The sequence below is a fragment of the Notolepis coatsorum genome, assembly GCF_963971535.1.
Source record: "Notolepis coatsorum genome assembly, chromosome: 11".
Lineage (NCBI taxonomy): Eukaryota > Metazoa > Chordata > Actinopteri > Aulopiformes > Paralepididae > Notolepis > Notolepis coatsorum.
The window spans coordinates 24481238-24502485 of NC_140175.1; the positions used below are offsets into that span (position 1 = coordinate 24481238).

At 49.8% G+C, this 21248-nt stretch overlaps 1 protein-coding gene across 1 annotated transcript in view; it reads left to right on the forward strand.

The window, feature by feature from the left end:
- ank1b (ankyrin 1, erythrocytic b) overlaps positions 1-21248 on the forward strand; it is a gene marked incomplete at both ends in the record, with an annotated part of 83435 nt that overhangs the window by 22914 nt on the left and 39273 nt on the right. The window contains 6 exon segments of the mRNA XM_084324849.1: positions 1876-1959; positions 1962-1998; positions 4841-4904; positions 5626-5738; positions 18495-18719; positions 20761-20915. Of these exon segments, the coding sequence (XP_084180975.1) occupies positions 1876-1959; positions 1962-1998; positions 4841-4904; positions 5626-5738; positions 18495-18719; positions 20761-20915 (678 nt within the window).

Below are 21248 nucleotides of genomic sequence, written 5' to 3' on the forward strand. Positions count from 1 at the left end.
GAGTTGCCCAGCTTACGTTAGGTAGGACTGTGTCTGTATCTCTGCTTTGTATCTCTTTGTGCAGTCGTCCAGTGGCTAGTGAACTGTGCCTTCATTGCAATCACACTTTTGTCCATGTCCCTCAATATGTGTGTCGCTAATTGTCTTTCTAATCAGTTACTATTGACTCCTCTTGTCCTTTTACCCCTCTACTCTATTCACTCTCTCTCTACATGACTTGTTCTCCTTACCTTTCTCTCTTCTTTCTCTCCTTTCTCTCCCTTTCTCTGTCTTTCTCCTCATTCTATCTCGCCCTTTTCACAGACGTGTCACAGCAGTGTAAACACAGCAGGCGGCTAATAGCGATTAACAAGGCGTCCACTCGATTCAAGTGTGCCAGTGGCCAGCGTTGACGATAAATAGTACCGTCTCTCCGGCACACTTGCACCGTCCATGTGGACCCACATGATTAATGTTATTAGCCGCACCTGTGATTATCCTGCTATGACACATCTGTGATAACGGCCCTTTTGTTTTTCTCTCTCTCTCTCTCTCTCTCTCTCTCACACTCTTCAAGCTTAATGTGAAAACTGTGTCGTTTTTCATTGGCATGTGGTCATGACTAGGGATGTTCGATATTGCTTTTTTACCGATATCCGATATACCGATATTGTCAACTCTTAATTTCCTATACCGATATCAACCGATACCGATATATGCAGCCCCCCCCCCCCCCCCCCCGGGGATAACGGAATAAACAGAATATTTCAGGTAATTAACATTACATATCTCTTGTTGTGGAATTAACACAACATTATGCATACTTTTGACAATAAATACAATAAGAATTTGTTCTTACTTGCTTGCCTGGGTAATAAAAGTTAAATAAATGTAAAAAAATAATAATAATAAAAAAAATAAACGATACCGATAATTTCCCATATTACATTTTAATGCCAATATCGGCCGATAATATCGGTAGGCCGATAATATCGGACATCCCTAGTCTTGACATTTTCCTGTTGACCAGTGTTCGGCGTGCAGTACGTCTCGTCTGTGGACTCATCAATGACGCGACTAGAGTTTCTCCGATATTAGAAAAAAAGAAAAGACCAAGAAACAATTGTCAACAAAAGCATTAAGGTGGAACATACAGTAGCTCCCTCTCGCTGTGCTTCCCTTTCTAAACCCCAGAGAGCTGGCTTCCGCCTCCTGCCGCTTAATTGATCAATAACGTAATTGCACACAGGCCGGGGCCCCAGCTGAGAAGCCACTCAGCGAGCAGCGACACGCGCACAGCGGCTGTGTACACGACCCCGTCATAACAACCCCGTCATAACAACAACCCCGTCATAACAACCCCCGTCATAACAACCCCGTCATAACAACAACCTTCCCCCGAATAACAGAGGCATTCTTCCTGCGCAGGAAAAACAACCATCATAACAACACGTGTGATGTCATCTGCTATAACGGGGCATGCTCACTACAGCCCATGTTACCAGGTGCCTTGCGGTGCTTCGTCCATCCAGTGTCCTCAGTCACGTTTAATACTCTTTTTACGTTTAATTACTCTTTTATCGATCCTCTTTCACTCCATCGGTCTCCATCGGTCTCTGGGTGTCGGTGTTGGTTTGACTGCATCCGCTGGGACCAGCGTCTGGGTGGCCGTTCTCTATGTGTGGCGTCCTCAGAGGACAGGGGAAGATGGCGGTGGGATGAAGAACTTCTCTTGATTCTCTCTTTTCTCTTCCTATCCCCTCTCTCTCTCGCTCTCTATGCCTCTTTCTCTCTGTGATCTTCACCACCTATCCCACCTTTCCCCCCCCCGACCTGTCCCCCCCCTGTCCCTCGCGTCTCTCCCTCGTCTGACTCGTGTTTGTTTGTCGCCCGCAGGTGATGAGTTGCTGGGCATGGACGGTGGCCGCTACCTGAAGCTGGACGACCTCAAGGACCAGGACGACGACTTCCTGTCCCCGAAGAGTCCATGCGAGACTTTGAGGGCGGCCTGGGCACCACGTAAGCCGCGCCGCAGGGGGGGTTTCTGCGTGTGTCTGTTTCCATAGTAACGTGTGCATTTCATATCCCATTTGGCTCGACGAGACATTGACAAGTCGGTCGATTTTCTTTCAAACCTGTCAAAGAACGACGGCGCTGATTGAGGTCAAGGTTTTAGCCATTGGTGTTTATAGTACTAGTGAGGACCGTAACATTTACGACGGAGACGTGAGTTAGGATGATGATGATGCATGGTCTTCTGACTACGCAACATTTAAAATTAGTCTACAATAGCTGAAATGAAATAAATTATTATTATAAAAAAAAATATTACTAACCTTTACTGTCTTTTACTATTATGTACATTACTACTATGCTACTATACTTATACTACTACATATCATACTAATATGTATATACTACTATGCACTCAGAGTTCGACACTATTTTTTTTTTTATCCACTTTTTCTCCCCATTTTCTATTTTTCTCCCATCCCAATTTCATATTTCCAATTCTTCCCTCCCCTGTCTTGAACGTTGCTAGACTATGCCTCCCACTGGTCGGCTGTAGTGAGGACAGAAGCCTTGCATCACGTGTCCCCTCCGGTACACGAGGAGGCAGCCTGTCGCATCTTTTCACCGCAGCAGCTCAAACTCTCAGTGGCGAGGAGTAACGCGTGGGAGGCTCACGCTGCCCCCGATACTTCCTGTTTCCGCCGCACCGGCGTCACCCAACCGACCTGTAGGAGTCGCTGTCCACAACGTCCAATCCCCACCCACCAGCTTTCCCACCCTCTAACACTTGCCAATTGTGTTAGTATGACGGCCGGCCAAGCCGGTAGCAACGGCGAGAGCTGGGCTCGATACCAGCATCTCCTGCATTAGTGGCGAGCGCCTTGCCCACTGCGCCACTCAGCCGCCCCGAGTTCGACATTATTTGACGAACAATGCCACACTGACCCTTAGCTGCCAGAGATGTACCCCTCCTGCTGACTTGTTGTTCACAAAAGTGGACTTGATAAGAGCATCAGCTGTCTCCTCCTAAAGGTTCCAGACACAGCGGGTCTACAGGTTGCTGTGTGCTTGTCGTGTGGGTGTCGCATCCCTCTTGAGCGCCACTCTAGTCTTAGGCTACGTTTCATTTAACAGGCCCCCTCGCTGACTTCTCCTCTGCACTTCCCCTCGGGGGGAATCCCCGCTGCCATCTTAAGTACCGTTCCGGTGGAAAACTCAAGTGAACTTTGTGAGATCGACCCCTTCAAGGGCCGAGGGAGCGAGTCGACAGCAATGTATACACCCAGAGACGCATTTTCGGTTTCCTGTGCGAGAACCAATGGCTGAACAAACTGTATACAATTGTAAGCGACAGTGGCTCAGGAGGTAGAGCGGTCGTCTGGTAATCTGAAGGTTCCCGGTTCGATTCCAGCTCCTCCCGGCAGCGTGTCCTTGAGCAAGACACTTAACCCCGAAACTGCTCCCGATGAGCAGGCCGGCACCTTGCATGGTTGCCTCCGCCGTCGGTGTGTGAATGGGTGAATGTGAGGCATGACTTGTAAAGCGCTTTGGATAAAAGCGCTATATAAATGCAGTCCATTTGTAAGTAAATAAACAATATCAGGATAATTCCAATAATCTTAGACAAAAATCGACCGTCGATCAGTTATATTTTTTGACTCAGTCATTACTCATTACTTCACTGTTACCCACCTAAAGTGCCTCTATTTCAATTCCCCTGCTCACCCTCTGCTCTGCTCTGAAAGTGGCCACTTGTGTGACGGGTGGCGCTACTTATTACCAAGGGCCACACAGTACCAAGGGCCACACAGTACCAAGGGCCACGCATTACCAAGAGCCACGCATTACCAAGAGCCACGCATTACCAAGGGCCACGCATTACCAAGAGCCACGCATTACCAAGAGCCACGCATTACCAAGGGCCACGCATTACCAAGAGCCACGCATTACCAAGAGCCACACATTACCAAGGGCCACACATTACCAAGGGCCACGCATTACCAAGAGCCACACATTATCAAGGGCCATGCATTACCAAGAGCCACACATTACCAAGAGCCACGCATTACCAAGAGCCACAGATTACCAAGGGCCACGCATTACCAAGGGCCATGCATTACCAAGGGCCACGCATTACCAAGGGCCACACATTACCAAGGGCCACACATTACCAAGAGCCACGCATTACCAAGAGCCACACATTACCAAGAGCCACACATTATCAAGGGCCACACATTACCAAGGGCCACACATTACCAAGGGCCACACATTACCAAGGGCCATGCATTACCAAGGGCCATGCATTACCAAGGGCCACGCATTACCAAGGGCCACACATTACCAAGGGCCACACATTACCAAGAGCCACACATTACCAAGGGCCACGCATTACCAAGGGCCACACATTACCAAGAGCCACGCATTACCAAGAGCCACGCATTACCAAGGGCCATGCATTACCAAGGGCCACACATTACCAAGAGCCACACATTACCAAGGGCCATGCATTACCAAGAGCCACGCATTACCAAGGGCCATGCATTACCAAGGGCCACGCATTACCAAGGGCCACACATTACCAAGGGCCACACATTACCAAGGGCCATGCATTACCAAGGGCCACGCATTACCAAGGGCCATGCATTACCAAGGGCCACACATTACCAAGGGCCACACATTACCAAGGGCCACACATTACCAAGGGCCACACATTACCAAGGGCCACGCATTACCAAGGGCCACACATTACCAAGGGCCACACATTACCAAGGAGGGCCAACGGACAGTCAGGGAGGGCATGGAAAACGATGAATGAAAGGTAACCCGTACCTCCTCTCCTCTCCTACAGGCCCTACTCGCCTGCGATTCCAAGAATCCCATGTGTTTCCCCAGAGACTGTTCTGCTGGATCAGGTAGGCTTAGCCGTTGTTGTGTTCAGACAATGTATTACATTTAGTTATTGCTCGCATCTTTATCCCTTCTAGTCCTCCTGATTGTCTTTTGCGTAAGATATTTATAGATGTACACCACATTGACATTCATCTCATTCATCTCGTCACTATCCTCTTCTCATTTACTAGAATGTCTTGCAGGGCATATCTTATTAGTATTTGCCCGCTCTGTCTCTCTTTCTCTCTCTCTCTCTCACTTTGTCCCCTTTCTCTCTCTGCCTCTTTACCTGTATCTCCCTCCCTCTCTCTCGCCCCACCTCTCTCTCCCTCCCTCTCTTTCCCCCTCCCCCTCTGTCTCTCTCCCCCTCCCCTGCTCTCAACCCTCTCTCACTCTCTCACCCTCACCCCCACCTCTCTACCTCTCTCTCTCCCCCACCTCTTTATCTCTCTCTCTCTCTCTCTCTCTCTCTCTCTCTCTCTCTCTCTCTCTCTCTCTCTCTCTCTCTCTCTCTCTCTCTCTCTCTCTCTCTCACACTCACTCACTCTCTCTCTCTACCTTTCCCCCACCTCTCTCTTGTTCTCTCTCTCTCCCTACCTCTCCCCCACCTCTCTCCCTCCTCTCTCTCTCCTCTCTCTCTCTCTCTCTCTCTCTCACGCTCTCCCCACCTCTTTTTATCTCCCTCTCCCCCACCTCTCTATCTACCCCCCTCTCTCTACCCCGCCCCTCTCTCTCCCTCCTCAGCACACCCCTATCCCCTTGCCAAAGGAGTATGACGAGGATTCTCTCATCCCCAGCAGTCCGGCAACGGAGACCTCTGATAATGTCAGCCCTGTGGCCAGCCCTATTCATACCGGGTCAGCGAACAACCATTTCCCTTCTCTTGTGGGTTTTACTGTAATAACTTTATCCAGACAGAGAGCGAGACGATCAGAGGAGGGCAGGCTGAGGGTCGGCAATAGACACAGGCCCGGGGGCAGGATCTGAGGATTGTGGGTGACATGTGATTTGACAGGTGGACAGGCCTTATAGCCACTGAACCACCTCTAGGCTCAAGGGACTGTTTATAAGGCCATTGAATTTGAATACATGAATACAGATTTGACCTCGTATATATGTGTCCCAACAACATTTACATGAGGTCACCTCTCATCTTCAACAATTACTCTTCACTTGCATACTAACTTATATAATTTATAAACTTACTAATTTATATAATGGTATAAATTATTATTTGTATAAATTAGGTTGTACACCGACCATTAAGAAAATACTTTTTTAGTTTAGGAATAAGGGGCAGGTAACTATAAGATTTATTCTTCTTCCTGCTCCTTTTGTCCATGGAATGTTATTTATGATTGTGTAATTGTTGTGAAGGATCAGATTAAACCGAATATGTATATTTATTTATATATATATATTTAATTGTATTTGTATATCGTTTGATATCCCCTGTATATTCCTTGTACAATATGCATTGAATATCCCCGTTTCTACTAAACAGCCCATAATAGTTTCATTCTACCATTGGACGAGAACCTGGCGCCAGGTTGCCATACCCCTAGGTCCAAGTTCAATCGTGCCGCCTAACATGTCGTGGCAACCCCCGGTTCCGCGCAGTAATATGTCGGGCGAAATACGAATGGTACTATTTGTTCATAGCGCATATATATATGGCGCAAGTAAAGTAGAACTTTCTTTTAGTCCAGTTCTTTACCCTCCAACACAGTGACAGACGCAAAGCCTCCCCACGACGCACGTGCGGTGTAGTAAGGCCTACTTGGCCCAGAATAGGCATTGAGATATCGTGTAGATTAATAGTTGAATAGTCATAGTTTGGCACTATACCGTCGAGTTGGACGTATTCTATTAAGCTAATAATAGTCTATTTATGTATGGTGCATCGTTCGGTTAGAGTTCTAAAGTTATCAGTACCCCCATCGTTCCTGACGTTATCTGGACGCTTAACCAGGCTGGTCAGACCCCTAGTGGTGATTGCATCCGAGGAGCTCCGGGCCAAGAGCGACTGGACCTGTATATTGGATTACTCTACCCGGACGACGGCGAGCCTTCCACGGCTTGGATTATGCTTTGTGTGCTTTGATTATTCCATGGATAAAGGCCAACACTGCGGAGTGTTGGAATTACCCCCCGGAGAGGACTCCAGGTGAGACGGCGCTCTACACGTGAGGTCGCCTCACGTCTCTCCGTTGTGGACCGGCAGATACCGTCCACAGAGGGTCCAGCTGTATTCGTCTGCGGTCCGAGGTTCTGTGGGCACCGTGTCCAAGACTTTGGATTCTCCCAAGACACCGTCGGCCAGATGGGATACCGCCAGCGGCTTCTCTAACCCCCCCCTCCTACTGTCTTACAACCAGCGGGACCCCCCCCCCCCCCTTAGTGTATCCAGCTATAATCATTTAAGTACCATCGCTATCGTTTTCCTAAATATTCCAGGTTGTATACTTACTCCCTGCGTAACCAGAGATTGGACATTCAATGTTGATTTACCTACGAATACTCATTTGCCATAAAAGTGCATATTTCATATTTCAAATCATAAATGTAATTAAGTGATCGTTGTATACACCTTTTGCTGTATTAAACCTTCGATTTGGTACATTTGTGTGGATTCGTTTCATCAGGTGGGAAAGTGTTCATCATACTTATATCTTGTACTGGGTGGCCAGAAGTTAAAGTACATGAGGTAGTGGTATTAAATATCATATCTAACAATACAGTCAGGGAATTGTACCCCTCAGTTACAATTGGTCCTTCGAGCCGGAGGGTAACTAGTGTAATATTAATATAGTGTTATTAATATCGAAATGGCCTATGATGAACACTCCACGAAACGATCCTCCTAACCTAGAACGCCCGCGGCGCAGACGACAGACACCTCAGTACTTAGAGGCTTACACTGTCAGTCAACTACCTAGCCTGCGACAAACGGTAAACGCGGTAAAAGTAGAAAGTAAAATTATGTCTGACCTTAACGACCAGGTTTCCCCGACCACAGAGGCCATAGTAGGTCCTAATGTAACTGACCAAGCTCACGGTGGGGACCAGGAGGGAATTGACATGCCTTTACCCTCCGCCACTACTCAAGAAGTAGTCCCCGACCAGCCCCGGGAGGAAGACAACCCTACAGAGAGAGAACTCTGCACGGAAGAAGAGGAGGAGAGCGCCGAGGAACTAGAGCTCCAGGACTCCCCAACGAGTACCCCCAGGAGCGGCTCACGCAGGAGCGGCTCACCTCCACAACCGCCTTCCCCCAGCGAAGCGGAGAGGATACTACAACAGGCGTTCCTCGTCAGCCTGACAGCCTCTACCGAACGCGATCGGCTCCAAGCACAGACGCTTAGCGAGCGCGAACGTCTCCAAGCACAGGCGACCAGCGAGCGCGAACACCTCCAAGCGCAACAACGGAGCGAAGAACAGCGCACACGCCTGGAGATGAGACGCTTCCAGACAGAAGAGAATATGGCAAGAGACCGGGCCGACGCCCAGCGTGCCGCTGCCGGTGCCCAAAGAGACGCAGAGCGCGACAGACTACAAGCGCAACTAATAGAGCAGCTGATCAAAAGGACAACTCCCTCTCCCTCCGCCAGGGGTTCAAGGAACTCGTCGAGACAACAGTCAAGGGCAGCGTCACCACAACGAGCAAGCGACCCTGAACTTGACCAACAGACCGAGTCTAGACCCCCCGCAGACCCCCTTCCCATACCGGTCCAAGCGAGACCCAGCTACAAGGAAGGAGCGGCATACACTGCGGAGAAGCTAAATAAACGATTACAGGATCTGGAAGATCTGATAGAGGAAGAAAAGGGAGAAGAGGAGAACCAAGCCCGACGACAGCACAGTACTCCACCGGACCAGGAGGTCCCATACAGTCCAGGCTATACCCCCGCGGCGCTGCGCTACAGACCCCCGACTCTATTCACGGGTGAGCACGACGCACGACCAGCCCCGAGGAACAGTACCTGGACCAGCGGGCCATGGTACCCTGCCAGTACCAGCCCACAGCGAGGCGCAAGAGGGGACTCGCCCAGGAGGTCTCTCCCCCAACGCTCGCCGATGTATCAGCCATCCACGGCGTCATACAATGCCACACCGTCATTCCCAGACTTCGCCTATGAGAGTCGAGCACAGTACACGGAGCTCCGGATGTGCTTAGAGACAATGATGGTGGATGTCGCTGATGAACGCCACAAGTATGCAATATTACTGAAGCACCTGAAAGTACCGCGAGCGCACAATATAGCGCTAGCCTATGCTACCTCTTCGACTCCATACACAGCGGCCCTTTCAGATTCAGATTCAGATTCAGATTCCTTTATTGAGCCATTTGTGTAAACACATTGGTAATTGTTGCAGCAATACAGTGTATGCATTTTTTCTTTTTTCACAGTAAACAAACACCAACACAGACAAGAAACGAAACAGTGCAGTGGGGGATTAATCAATAAATAAAATACATATATATATATATAAAGTGAAGTGTGCAGAGATCCAGTACGGACTAGTGCAGTGCAGTCAATGTCATTTAGCCAGTGTCACTTGGGGGCAGAGGGGGGGGGGTACCGAGGGGGGGGGGGGGGGGGCCTGAGGCATTGATCAGCCTGGCGGCTGAGGGGAAGAAGCTCAGTCTGTGTCGAGCTTTCACAGCCTTTGGGATCCTCAGCCTTCTCCCAGAGGGGAGCAGGGTGAAGAGGCTGTGACCGGGGTGGGATGGGTCGGCCATGATCTTTCTCGCCCTCTTCAGCGCCCTGGAGTCGTGCAGGGACCTGAGGGAGGGCAGGGGACAGCCGATCACCCTCTCCGCGGAGCGAATCACCCGCTGCAGCTTGGCAAGATCTTTTGCCGCTGCAGCAGGGAACCAGGAGATGATGGAGTGGGTGAGGATGGACTCAATGATGGCCGTGTAGAATTGGGCCATCATGGTCCTCGGCAGTTTATACTTCTTCAACTGCCGGAGGAAGAACATCCTCCCCTGGGCCTTCTTGAGCAGGCCCGTGATGTTAAGCTCCCACTTCAAATCCCGGGAGATGGTCATGCCGAGGAATCGGCATGACTCCACGGAGGTCACCTGAGTGCCTCCCAGTATGATGGGAGGGGGCAGGGCTGCTTTCTTCCTGAAATCCACTACCATCTCCACTGTCTTTTGAGCGTTGAGCTCCAGGTTGTTGCAGCTGCACCAGCTCTGCAGCCTCTCGATCTCCCTCCTGTAGGCCGACTCATCCCCCCTGGAGATGAGACCCACCAGGGTGGTGTCGTCAGCGAATTTCAGGAGTTTGACCGAGGGGTGTAGAGAGGCACAGCTGTTGGTGTACAGGGAGAACAGTAGTGGGGAAAGAACGCAGCCCTGCGGGGAACCGGTGCTGGTGGACCTAGAGCTGGAAATGCTCTTCCCCAGCCTCACCCGCTGAGACCTGTTGGACAGGAAGTCGGTAATCCACCTGCGAGTGGAGGCCGGCACCTGCAGCAGGGATAGCTGGTGCTCCAGGATGGGTGGAAGGATGGTGTTGAAGGCCGAGCTGAAGTCCACATACAAGATCCTGACATAGTTGCCCGCGTAGTCCAGATGTTCCAGCGTGTAGTGCAGAGCCATGTTCACAGCATCCTCTGTGGATCTGTTGGCTCTGTACGCGAACTGCAGCGGGTCCAGCACAGGATCTGTGATGAGCTTCAGGTGGGCCAGGACAAAGCGCTCCAGGACCTTCATGACCACAGAGGTCAGGGCGACAGGTCTGTAGTCATTAAGGCCCGTGACCTTGGCCTTCTTGGGGACGGGGATGATGGTTGAGGCCTTGAAGCATGCTGGGACGTGACACAGCTCCAGCGATGCATTAAAAATGGTGGTAAACACCGGTGCGAGCTGGTCAGCGCAGTGCTTCAGGGCAGAGGGGGAGACAGAGTCCGGGCCGGCCGCCTTCCGGGGATTCTGACTGGAAAACAGCCGTTTCACCTCTCTCACACTGACAGAGAGAGGGGGGGGGGGGGGGATGTGTGGGGGGGGGGGGGCCCACTGGGGTGGGGGGATGGAGGTTGTGACCGAGTGGGTGAAGGAAGAGGGCGGGGGGGAACCTCTTTCTCAAACCTACAGTAAAATGTGTTTAGCTCGTTCGCCAGGGGGAGGTTATCAGGCGCCTGTGGTGACTTCGGCTTGTAGTTTGTAATGGTCTTGAGGCCTTTCCAAACGGAGGAGGAATTCCCCTCAGAGAGCTGCTGCCGCAGTTTCTCTGAGAAGCGAAGTTTCGCCTCCCTCACCTCTTTGGCGAACTTGTACTTGGCCTGCCTGAACCGATGAGCATCACCACTGAGCCTGGCCACCTCCTTCTCCGACCTCAGCCGCCTGAGTTGGGCTGAAAACCAGGGTTTGTTGTTGTTGTAGATCTTCCTAGTGCGGAGGGGGACACACACCTCCTCGCCGAGGCTGATGAAGGATGTCACAGTGTCAGTGTAGTCATCCAAGTTGTTACCAGCCTCAGGCCCCGCCCACTCAACAAAGTCCTGGTCACAGCCTGCCCTCTCCAGCCAGGCGCGGAGACATTCGCATGCCTCACTGGACCACACTCTGAAGCTCCGCACTACAGGTTTTGATTGTTTTAATCTCTGCCTGTAGCGAGGATCAGAGATATGGACGTATATGGGATTACGTAATCCAGGAGATAAGGCATATTGACCGCCTACCCCCAGCCACAGACAATCGCTCACTAGACGACCTGTCAATCAAAGTGCAGTCCCTGGTGGGGATGCTGGGAGCGCAACGGGAGAAGGGCATGCATGAGCTATACGCCAACTCTAACGTCGAGAGGATTTTGGAGAAGCTGCCACCCGCAAGACAGGAGCGCTTTAGGCGGCAGAGGGATTACCGGGATCCCGACGGCCCCGAGCCATCCCTCCTTGATCTGGCCGACTTCCTGGCGAGAGAGGTCAGCAGCTTACGACTGGACACCTTCGGGCGGAGCACGCCAAGCTCCAGAGAGGGACCCAGGAGAATAAATGATGGAAGAAGATCGGTGACTGTCATGCACCAATCAGAGTCAGTACCGAGCAGTAAGAGTCACAGCACCCCCTCGAGAAAAGAGAAGTGGAAGATAGCGTGTCCCTACTGTGAGAAAGAACACTGGCTGTCACAATGTGACTCATTCACAAAGATGAATGCAGAAGAAGTGAGTCAATGGATAAAGTCCAACCGGCGCTGTTATCGATGTGCACGGCCCCACATGGCAGCCGAATGCCGCCTAAAGAAAAGGTGCAGCCGGTGCGATGGAGCCCATCTAGATATACTACACGATAGTAACGGAAGACGGCCTATACCTGCACCACGGAGCGGCACCAAGGCAAGTGTCATGTACATTGACCCCGCCAGCAGCAGCGGAGCCCAAGTGCTCTTAAAGGTAGTCCGTGTGACATTGAGCTACCAAGATAAAGTCATGGACACTTACGCCGTCCTTGATGACGGGTCAGAGAAGACCCTTCTGCTCGCCTCCGCTGCGACCCAGCTGGGACTGCGGGGGAGCAAGAACGAAATGACGATTCGGACAATAAGAAGAGATTTAAAGACGATAAAGGGCGAGAATGTCTCCTTCACCATCGCAGCCAACGGGCAGCCAGAGCGACGGTACAAGATCACAAATGCTTTCACCAGCCAAGAAATAGGACTATCGCAGTACACCTACCCTGTCACCAAGTTGATGGATAAATATGTGCACCTGCGCCAATTACCTATCCCGCTCATAGACGGCGCTACCCCGACCCTGTTGATAGGCTCCGACCATGCAGAACTCATAGTCCCGATTGACCGGGTCCATACAGGCCCCCGAGGCTGTCTTGCAGCAGTCGAGACCCGCCTAGGGTGGACCCTCCAAGGCACCCTCGCTAAATCTCTCAACCGAACAGCAGCCACAAGCTGCTTCCACTCCAGAACGACAGAAGAAGACACCACTCTCCTGCAGCATGTCGAGAGGCTATGGACCCTAGAGACAATGCCCTTTAAGAACGAAAAGAAAGATATTCGCTCTAAAGAAGACATTTACGCCATCAACCTACTCGAGCAGGGGACAAAGAGAGTCACAGTCGGCGGAGTGATGAGATACGCAACTCCACTCCTGAGGCGAGAGGGAATGCCCACCTTTCACGCAAAGAAAGACGCCACGGAGCGCTATCTACTGAACACAGAGCGGCGCCTAGCCAAAGACCCCGCTCAAGAGAGTGTGTACCGAGCACTCGCCAGACAATATGACCCGTTGGGATGTATTCTACCTTACACCACCAGGGCAAAGATGATTGTACGAGCACTATGGGACAAGGACCAGGGCTGGGACGACCCAATACCCGCACACCTTGCCTCAACATGGAGAGAGTGGGAGACGGAACTCCGCTCACTCCCAGGTGTCAATATACGCCGCAGCTACTTCCCACCCACAGTGAGGCCAGAGACATGCGAGATTGAGCTACACGTCTTCAGCGACGCCTCCGAAGTAGCCTACGGGTCGGTGGCCTACTTGCGTGCCCAAGAGATGGGAGGAAAGATACACACTGCTTTCATCCTGGCCCGCTCAAGAATAGCCCCACGTAAGCAACAATCTATCCCACGTCTAGAGCTCTGCGCAGCCCTCGCAGGAGCGCATCTAGCCACGTTAATCCAACGTGAACTCACCATTCCGGTGCATAGAACAATCTTGTGGTCAGATTCCACGACAGTACTCACATGGATCAAGTCTGATTCATGCAGATACAAGGTCTTCGTGGGAGTCAGAGTCACCGAGATCCAAGATTTAACAGAAGCAGCAAGCTGGCGGTATGTGGACACCAAACACAACCCAGCTGACGTCATCACCCGGGGAATGTCCCTGGATGACCTAACCCGTCGCAACATCTACAGTGATGGACCAGCATTCCTCAAGCTCCCGGAAGGAGATTGGCCTACGCCCACCCCGAGGGAAGCAAGTAACGAGGAGGCTGAGAACAAGAAGCCTATGTTCTGTGGACTGAGCACTGTCGCCTCCACAGACCCCAACATAGATGACTGCATTACCCTAGAGAGTGCGCAACAAAGAACATTCCTGCGGCACCACCCAGAGATTCAGTCCACCACCGACATGTCAGCAGCTGACTACGAAGAAGCAGAACTTCTTCTACTACAACGAGCCCAGAGAGACTCGTTCCCCGATGAGCTAGACTGTCTACAGGGAGGAAACCCCGTCCCGTCAGATAGCAGACTGATTCACCTGGCACCAGAGAGTGACGCCCATAATCTCATCAGAGTGGGTGGTCGCCTGCGGAGAGCCCCCGATCTACCAGATGACATTAAGTACCCGATCGTCTTGAACAGCCGACACAAGGTCACAGAGCTGATCATAAAGAAATACGACGAGGATGTACACCACGCAGGAGCAGAGAGAGTCTTCGCGGAGATCAGACGTCGTTATTGGATATTGCAAGGGAGAGAAGCAGTACGGCGCTTCCAGCGAACCTGTCTAGACTGCCGTAAGTGGCGCGCGCAGCCCAGCATACCACGGATGGCTGACTTACCCCCCTGTCGCCTCCGAATCGGCGACAAGCCATTCCACTCCACAGGCATGGACTGCTTTGGCCCGTTGTATATAAAGAGAGGAAGAGGCACCGAGAAGCGGTGGGGTATTGTATTCAAATGCATGACCACCAGAGCGATACATATCGAGCTCCTTCCGACCATGAGCACAGACTCATTCCTTATGGCCTTCCGGAGATTCACATCACGGAAAGGAAAACCGTCTACATTGTTGTCTGATCACGGGACCAACTTCAAAGGCGGAGAAAGAGAGCTGAGAGAGAGCTTCCAAGCTATGGGCCCAGAACTTAAGACCCACCTCGCTCCAGCCCAGATTGACTTCCAGTTTAATCCCCCGAACGCACCCCACTTCGGTGGAACCTGGGAACGAGAAGTACGTTCTATAAAGACAGCCCTGTACGCCGTACTCGGAGCCCAGACTGTGGCGGAGGAAGTCCTAATGACAGTCCTCACGGAGATCGAGGGAGTATTGAACTCAAAGCCCCTCGGTTACGTCTCCAGTGATGTAGCAGATGTCGACCCAGTCACCCCCAACACACTCCTAATGGGGCGGCTGGACCCCGCGCTACCCCAGACAATGTACAGGCCTGAAGAAGCGAACGGCCGAAGAATGTGGAGGTACAGCCAAGTACTAGCGGACAAGTTTTGGAGCAGCTTCCTACTTCACTACCTACCGTCTCTACAGACCCGCCAGAAGTGGGTAAAAGAGAGAGACAATTTGACAGAAGGAACAGTCGTCATGATTATTGACCAGTCACTACCCAGAGCTATGTGGCCGGCTGGCCGCGTAAGCAAAGTGATCACCGGTGCCGATGGCAAGGTCCGAGCAGCTGAAGTACTCGTCCAAGGGCGCACTTACACACGTCCCGTGGCGAGGCTCATAGAACTGCCCCGACTCCCAGATACTATCGATGATGACCATGACCCTATGACTTTGTGAGTTGACTGACCCTTACAGCGGACCTTGAGTGGTAGACAGTGCGGTTAATCTGTCTCTGCTTAGCTAATTAGGTGGGACTAATTAGGGGGCGGCTGTTGTGAAGGATCAGATTAAACCGAATATGTATATTTATTTATATATATATATTTAATTGTATTTGTATATCGTTTGATATCCCCTGTATATTCCTTGTACAATATGCATTGAATATCCCCGTTTCTACTAAACAGCCCATAATAGTTTCATTCTACCATTGGACGAGAACCTGGCGCCAGGTTGCCATACCCCTAGGTCCAAGTTCAATCGTGCCGCCTAACATGTCGTGGCAACCCCCGGTTCCGCGCAGTAATATGTCGGGCGAAATACGAATGGTACTATTTGTTCATAGCGCATATATATATGGCGCAAGTAAAGTAGAACTTTCTTTTAGTCCAGTTCTTTACCCTCCAACAGAGTGACAGACGCAAAGCCTCCCCACGACGCACGTGCGGTGTAGTAAGGCCTACTTGGCCCAGAATAGGCATTGAGATATCGTGTAGATTAATAGTTGAATAGTCATAGTTTGGCACTATACCGTCGAGTTGGACGTATTCTATTAAGCTAATAATAGTCTATTTATGTATGGTGCATCGTTCGGTTAGAGTTCTAAAGTTATCAGTACCCCCATCGTTCCTGACGTTATCTGGACGCTTAACCAGGCTGGTCAGACCCCTAGTGGTGATTGCATCCGAGGAGCTCCGGGCCAAGAGCGACTGGACCTGTATATTGGATTACTCTACCCGGACGACGGCGAGCCTTCCACGGCTTGGATTATGCTTTGTGTGCTTTGATTATTCCATGGATAAAGGCCAACACTGCGGAGTGTTGGAATTACCCCCGGAGAGGACTCCAGGTGAGACGGCGCTCTACACGTGAGGTCGCCTCACGTCTCTCCGTTGTGGACCGGCAGATACCGTCCACAGAGGGTCCAGCTGTATTCGTCTGCGGTCCGAGGTTCTGTGGGCACCGTGTCCAAGACTTTGGATTCTCCCAAGACACCGTCGGCCAGATGGGATACCGCCAGCGGCTTCTCTAACCCCCCCCTCCTACTGTCTTACAACCAGCGGGACTCCCCCCCCCCCTTAGTGTATCCAGCTATAATCATTTAAGTACCATCGCTATCGTTTTCCTAAATATTCCAGGTTGTATACTTACTCCCTGCGTAACCAGAGATTGGACATTCAATGTTGATTTACCTACGAATACTCATTTGCCATAAAAGTGCATATTTCATATTTCAAATCATAAATGTAATTAAGTGATCGTTGTATACACCTTTTGCTGTATTAAACCTTCGATTTGGTACATTTGTGTGGATTCGTTTCATCAGGTGGGAAAGTGTTCATCATACTTATATCTTGTACTGGGTGGCCAGAAGTTAAAGTACATGAGGTAGTGGTATTAAATATCATATCTAACAATACAGTCAGGGAATTGTACCCCTCAGTTACAGTAATGAAGAAACTCTGATTGTATGATTCCATGTGGCAAATAAAACTCTTAATCTGAATCTGAATCTAACTCTCGTATGAAACCCGTTGGCGCGATCGATCATCATCATCATCATCAACCTTTATTTATTCTCGAAATTACAATTGAGGTCACCCTCATTTTCAATGTAGTCGAGACTTTACAGACATTTCAATGCACACATTTCTACAATATAACAATAATAAATATGAATAGCTATCTACATAGTACTCTCAGTCCAGAGTGCACCACAGCAATTAGTATAAAAAAAATTAAAAAGAAAATAAAAATGAACATGATAATCAATAGGGTCCTATCTCGTCTGCATCCCGTAAGGATGGCTGAGGCTTCGGTTGAGTGTAAAGAGGGCGGCTGGCGCGGAAATCCCACGGGGGACATGGGGGGGACATGTCCCCCCCATCCTGAGAAAAATATGATATGTCCCCCCCCAATATATCACTGTAAACATAACTATGTAATTCAATAGAATAAATAATACGCAATGAAAGAACTTGTGCTGATTATAGACACTTAATAGCGAGTTTTTAAGTTTCCAAAGATTGCGACCCCCCCCCCCGCATTTCCTTCACAATGGTTTGATCAACTGCCTCCCAGTGGTGCATGATGCAGGTAGGCTATGGTGCCTGTGTGGGAATATCACAGTGACGAGTCTGTCATTGTTGGTTGCAGACCTTTCCAGTAAGTTGTTCAAACAAAGGATATGTTAGACATGTCTTTACTTCTACCACTCAATACAATAAAACACATTTATAATCACCACCTTCTCTTCATTTTCGCTGCATTGAATTACAGGTCACTCTTTATGTTAGCTAGCGGTTAGCTGACGTTGCTAGCTGCTAGTAACATCAACCAGTGTTTGACTAGCTATCTACCCGGTAGATCGAAGCCCATTATAGAATAATAGAAGATAATATGATAGAAGCCCATCTCCTACTGTAAATAACCTGCACACTGTGTGTGTGTGTGTGTGTCTAGCCAGTCAGTCAGGTAGAACATGGCAGAAAAAAGACCGACATCAGAGCCTATCAAAGTGCTTGACTTAAACTTAAAAGTCTCTTCTAACATACAAAATAACTCTGTTCCTCAATATACATTTAACATATTACAACGTAGGCTATGTGTTACAGCACTACTTTTGGTGTCCCCCCCAGGAATTGCTCTTGAGAAAGTTTAATGTAATTGTCCCCCCCCCCCCCCCCCCCCAAAGTTGATATCAAATTTTCGCCCCTGGGCGGCTCATGATGGCCTCAGGTGTATTAACCCTTTCACTACCACACTACAGACGGCTAACCTTTCACTACCACACTACAGACGGCTAACCTTTCACTACCACACTACAGACGGCTAACCCTTTCACTACCACACTACAGACGGTCTGTAGTGTGGTAGTGAAAGGGTTAACCGTCTGTAGTGTGGCAGTGAAAGGGTTAACCTTCTGTATTGTCGCAGTGAAAGGGTTAACCTTCTGTAGTGTGGCAGTGAAAGGGTTAACCTTCTGTATTGTCGCAGTGAAAGGGTTACCCCTTTGGTAGTGTGGTTGTGAAAGGGTTAAGGGGCTGACGGCTGACCCCCGTGGTTCCTCAGCTTCCTGGTGAGCTTCATGGTGGACGCCCGGGGAGGCTCCATGCGCGGCAGCAGGCACCACGGCCTGCGCGTCATCATCCCCCCTCGCACCTGCGCGGCGCCCACGCGCATCACATGCCGCCTGGTCAAGCCCCAGAAGCTGACCACGCCGCCCCCGCTGGTGGAGGGAGAAGGACTGGCCAGCCGCATCATCTCCCTGGGGCCCTCCAGCATGCAGTTCCTGGGGTGAGTCCGCTGAGTGTTTATCGCTCTCTCTCTCTGTGTGTGTGTGTATCTGTGTCTGTGTCTGTATCTGTATCTGTGTCTGTATCTGTGTGTGTGTTTGATTGATTGAACATTTTATTAACAGATTGCAGAATGGGTACAGTACATTACGCGTCTATTCTTTCCCCAATACATTTCCAGTTCCACGTGCGCGTTCTGCGATCTGATTGGCCACGGACGTTTCTGGTGCGATCTGATTGGCCACTGACGTTTCTGGTCATGTGACATGTGCGCCCAATCGCGTGACGAGCTGTGTCTTTGTCCATTTCCGGGTCTAACAGCCTGCAAACTACCTAACGCCTAGTTTATCACTGGTTAAGCTTAGGCGACTCTTTCAAAGTTGGTTAAGGTTAGAGTTTGGAATCAGGGCTGGTGTTCTATCGCCCTGCTCTAAGACAAACTCTAACCTTAACCAACTTCGAAAGAGTGCCTAAGCTTAACCGTCGAAAGAACTTGCCGTCACACGATTGGGCGCACATGTCACATGACCAGAAATGTCAGTGGCCAATCAGAGCGCAGAAGGCGAACGCGGAACTGGAAATGTATTGGGGAAAGAATTCAGGCGTACAGTACAGCTCAATACACACAATTGTTAAGGGGATGCAGACCAGAGAAAGACTTTCGTCTTGTTTACATCAGGGTCCCCCATTTTCAATCCATGATAACATTTATGACATACATGACATACAGATATACAGTACTGTTACATCCAGCCATTTATGACATACAAGATATACAAATAGACAGTACTGTTTATTTACAGACAGCGTTTCTAAAAGAGAATATATACATTTGTGTGTGCGTGTGTGCATGCTTGTGTGGTAAGTCCTGCAAAACATACCTTTTATGCCCCCCGCCCCCATCATCTTGTAATATCTCATAATCTTTTCAGGAGGTGATCAAATCTGGTTGATGTTACCCTGGATCATTATCAGGGGCTTGGCTTGGTTACAGAGTCTTCTGTCCAAAGTACCAACAACAGGGAAAAAAGCCAAAATTGGAAATGCATTTCGATGATATCTTCAGTGTGTATGTCCTTGCAAAAACAACCATTATCTGTTTCTGTAATGATCACTCTGCCACCAAGTGGACATACAGTAGGTGGGTTTGTTTATGTTAGTGAGATATTACATGGCTTGTAGAGTAGGGTAAAACTGCAGTGCCGCAGCCCCATAGATAGGAGGGGCCTGTACTGTGCGTTGGGGGCCTGTACTGTGCGTTGGGGGCCTGTACTGTGCGTTGGGGGCCTGTACTGTGCGGTGGGGGCCTGTACTGTGCGGTGCACTACTGCGCATGCGAGAAACAAAGTAACATATAATATAGGACACTAGAAACATAAAGTAACATACGGAACATAAAGTAACATACGGAAAATAGGACCTAATGTCCAAAATATTTTTGTCTTAAACTGAATATCAATTGGATTAGGAGTAACCAAATAAAGCATTCAATGCAACCAATTGTCTATAGACTAGAATTGTTATCTTAAACTGAATATCAATTGGATTCCCAGCCCTGACTGTTACTCTAAGCTTAACCTCTTCTGGATGAGGGCCTAAACTTAACCCTTAGACTGGATTAGAATTACTTTACTTTGTTTCTTGCATGCGCAGTAGTGCACTGCACAGTACAGGCCCCCAACGCACAGTACAGGCCCCTCCTATGTATGGGGCTGCGGCACTGCAGTTTTATGCTATTGGGCTTGTAGGGTAATCCAAATCACGTGTCTATGCATCACTGCTTTCTAGAGAAAACTTAATAAATCCTATTTGGATGTTTTTTAATTGAAGTTTACATAGTCTTCTACTGTATGTGTTGAGAGAATCCTTTTTTTTTGTTTTTTTGATCTAATGTGTTGAGAGAATCCTGAAATCTATTAAAAACAGATGCTCTAGTTTCCAAAACTCACAGGAGGCATCAATTTGATGACTAAGATTCAGATTCTTAGACGGCTTTACTGTCTGGAGACACAGTGATATACTGCTGCCTGCCATGTCAACAGGCCTGTGATAGTGGAGATCCCCCACTTTGCCTCGCTGAGCCACGGGGACCGGGAGCTGGTGGTCCTCCGCAGTGAGAACGGCAACGTCTGGAAGGAACACCGCAATCGCTACGGCGACGAGGTGCTGGAGACCATTCTGAACGGCATGGATGAAGGTCAGTCTGACGATGATGGATGCTGCTCTGTCTCACACCTCAGGAGCCTCCCGTCTCGGTGGATCACTCAGTCTTAATCTTGATGTATGGTCCAGACGGGGGGGGGAGGATACTCTAATGTGAAATTAGGTTTGTGCGAAACTAAAACCTAAACACTAATATTGTAGGGATTCCCTGAAGCACATTGGCCTTATGTTAAAGACGTTACCGGTCTCTGTGTATAGGAAGGTCAAGCGCTCTGGCGTAATGTGATCAAATGGGAGCTCCGCCCACAATGGTATTCAGAAGCAGTTTCGGCTCTTTTCCGTTTTCGGGGCCACTTCTCTCACAAAA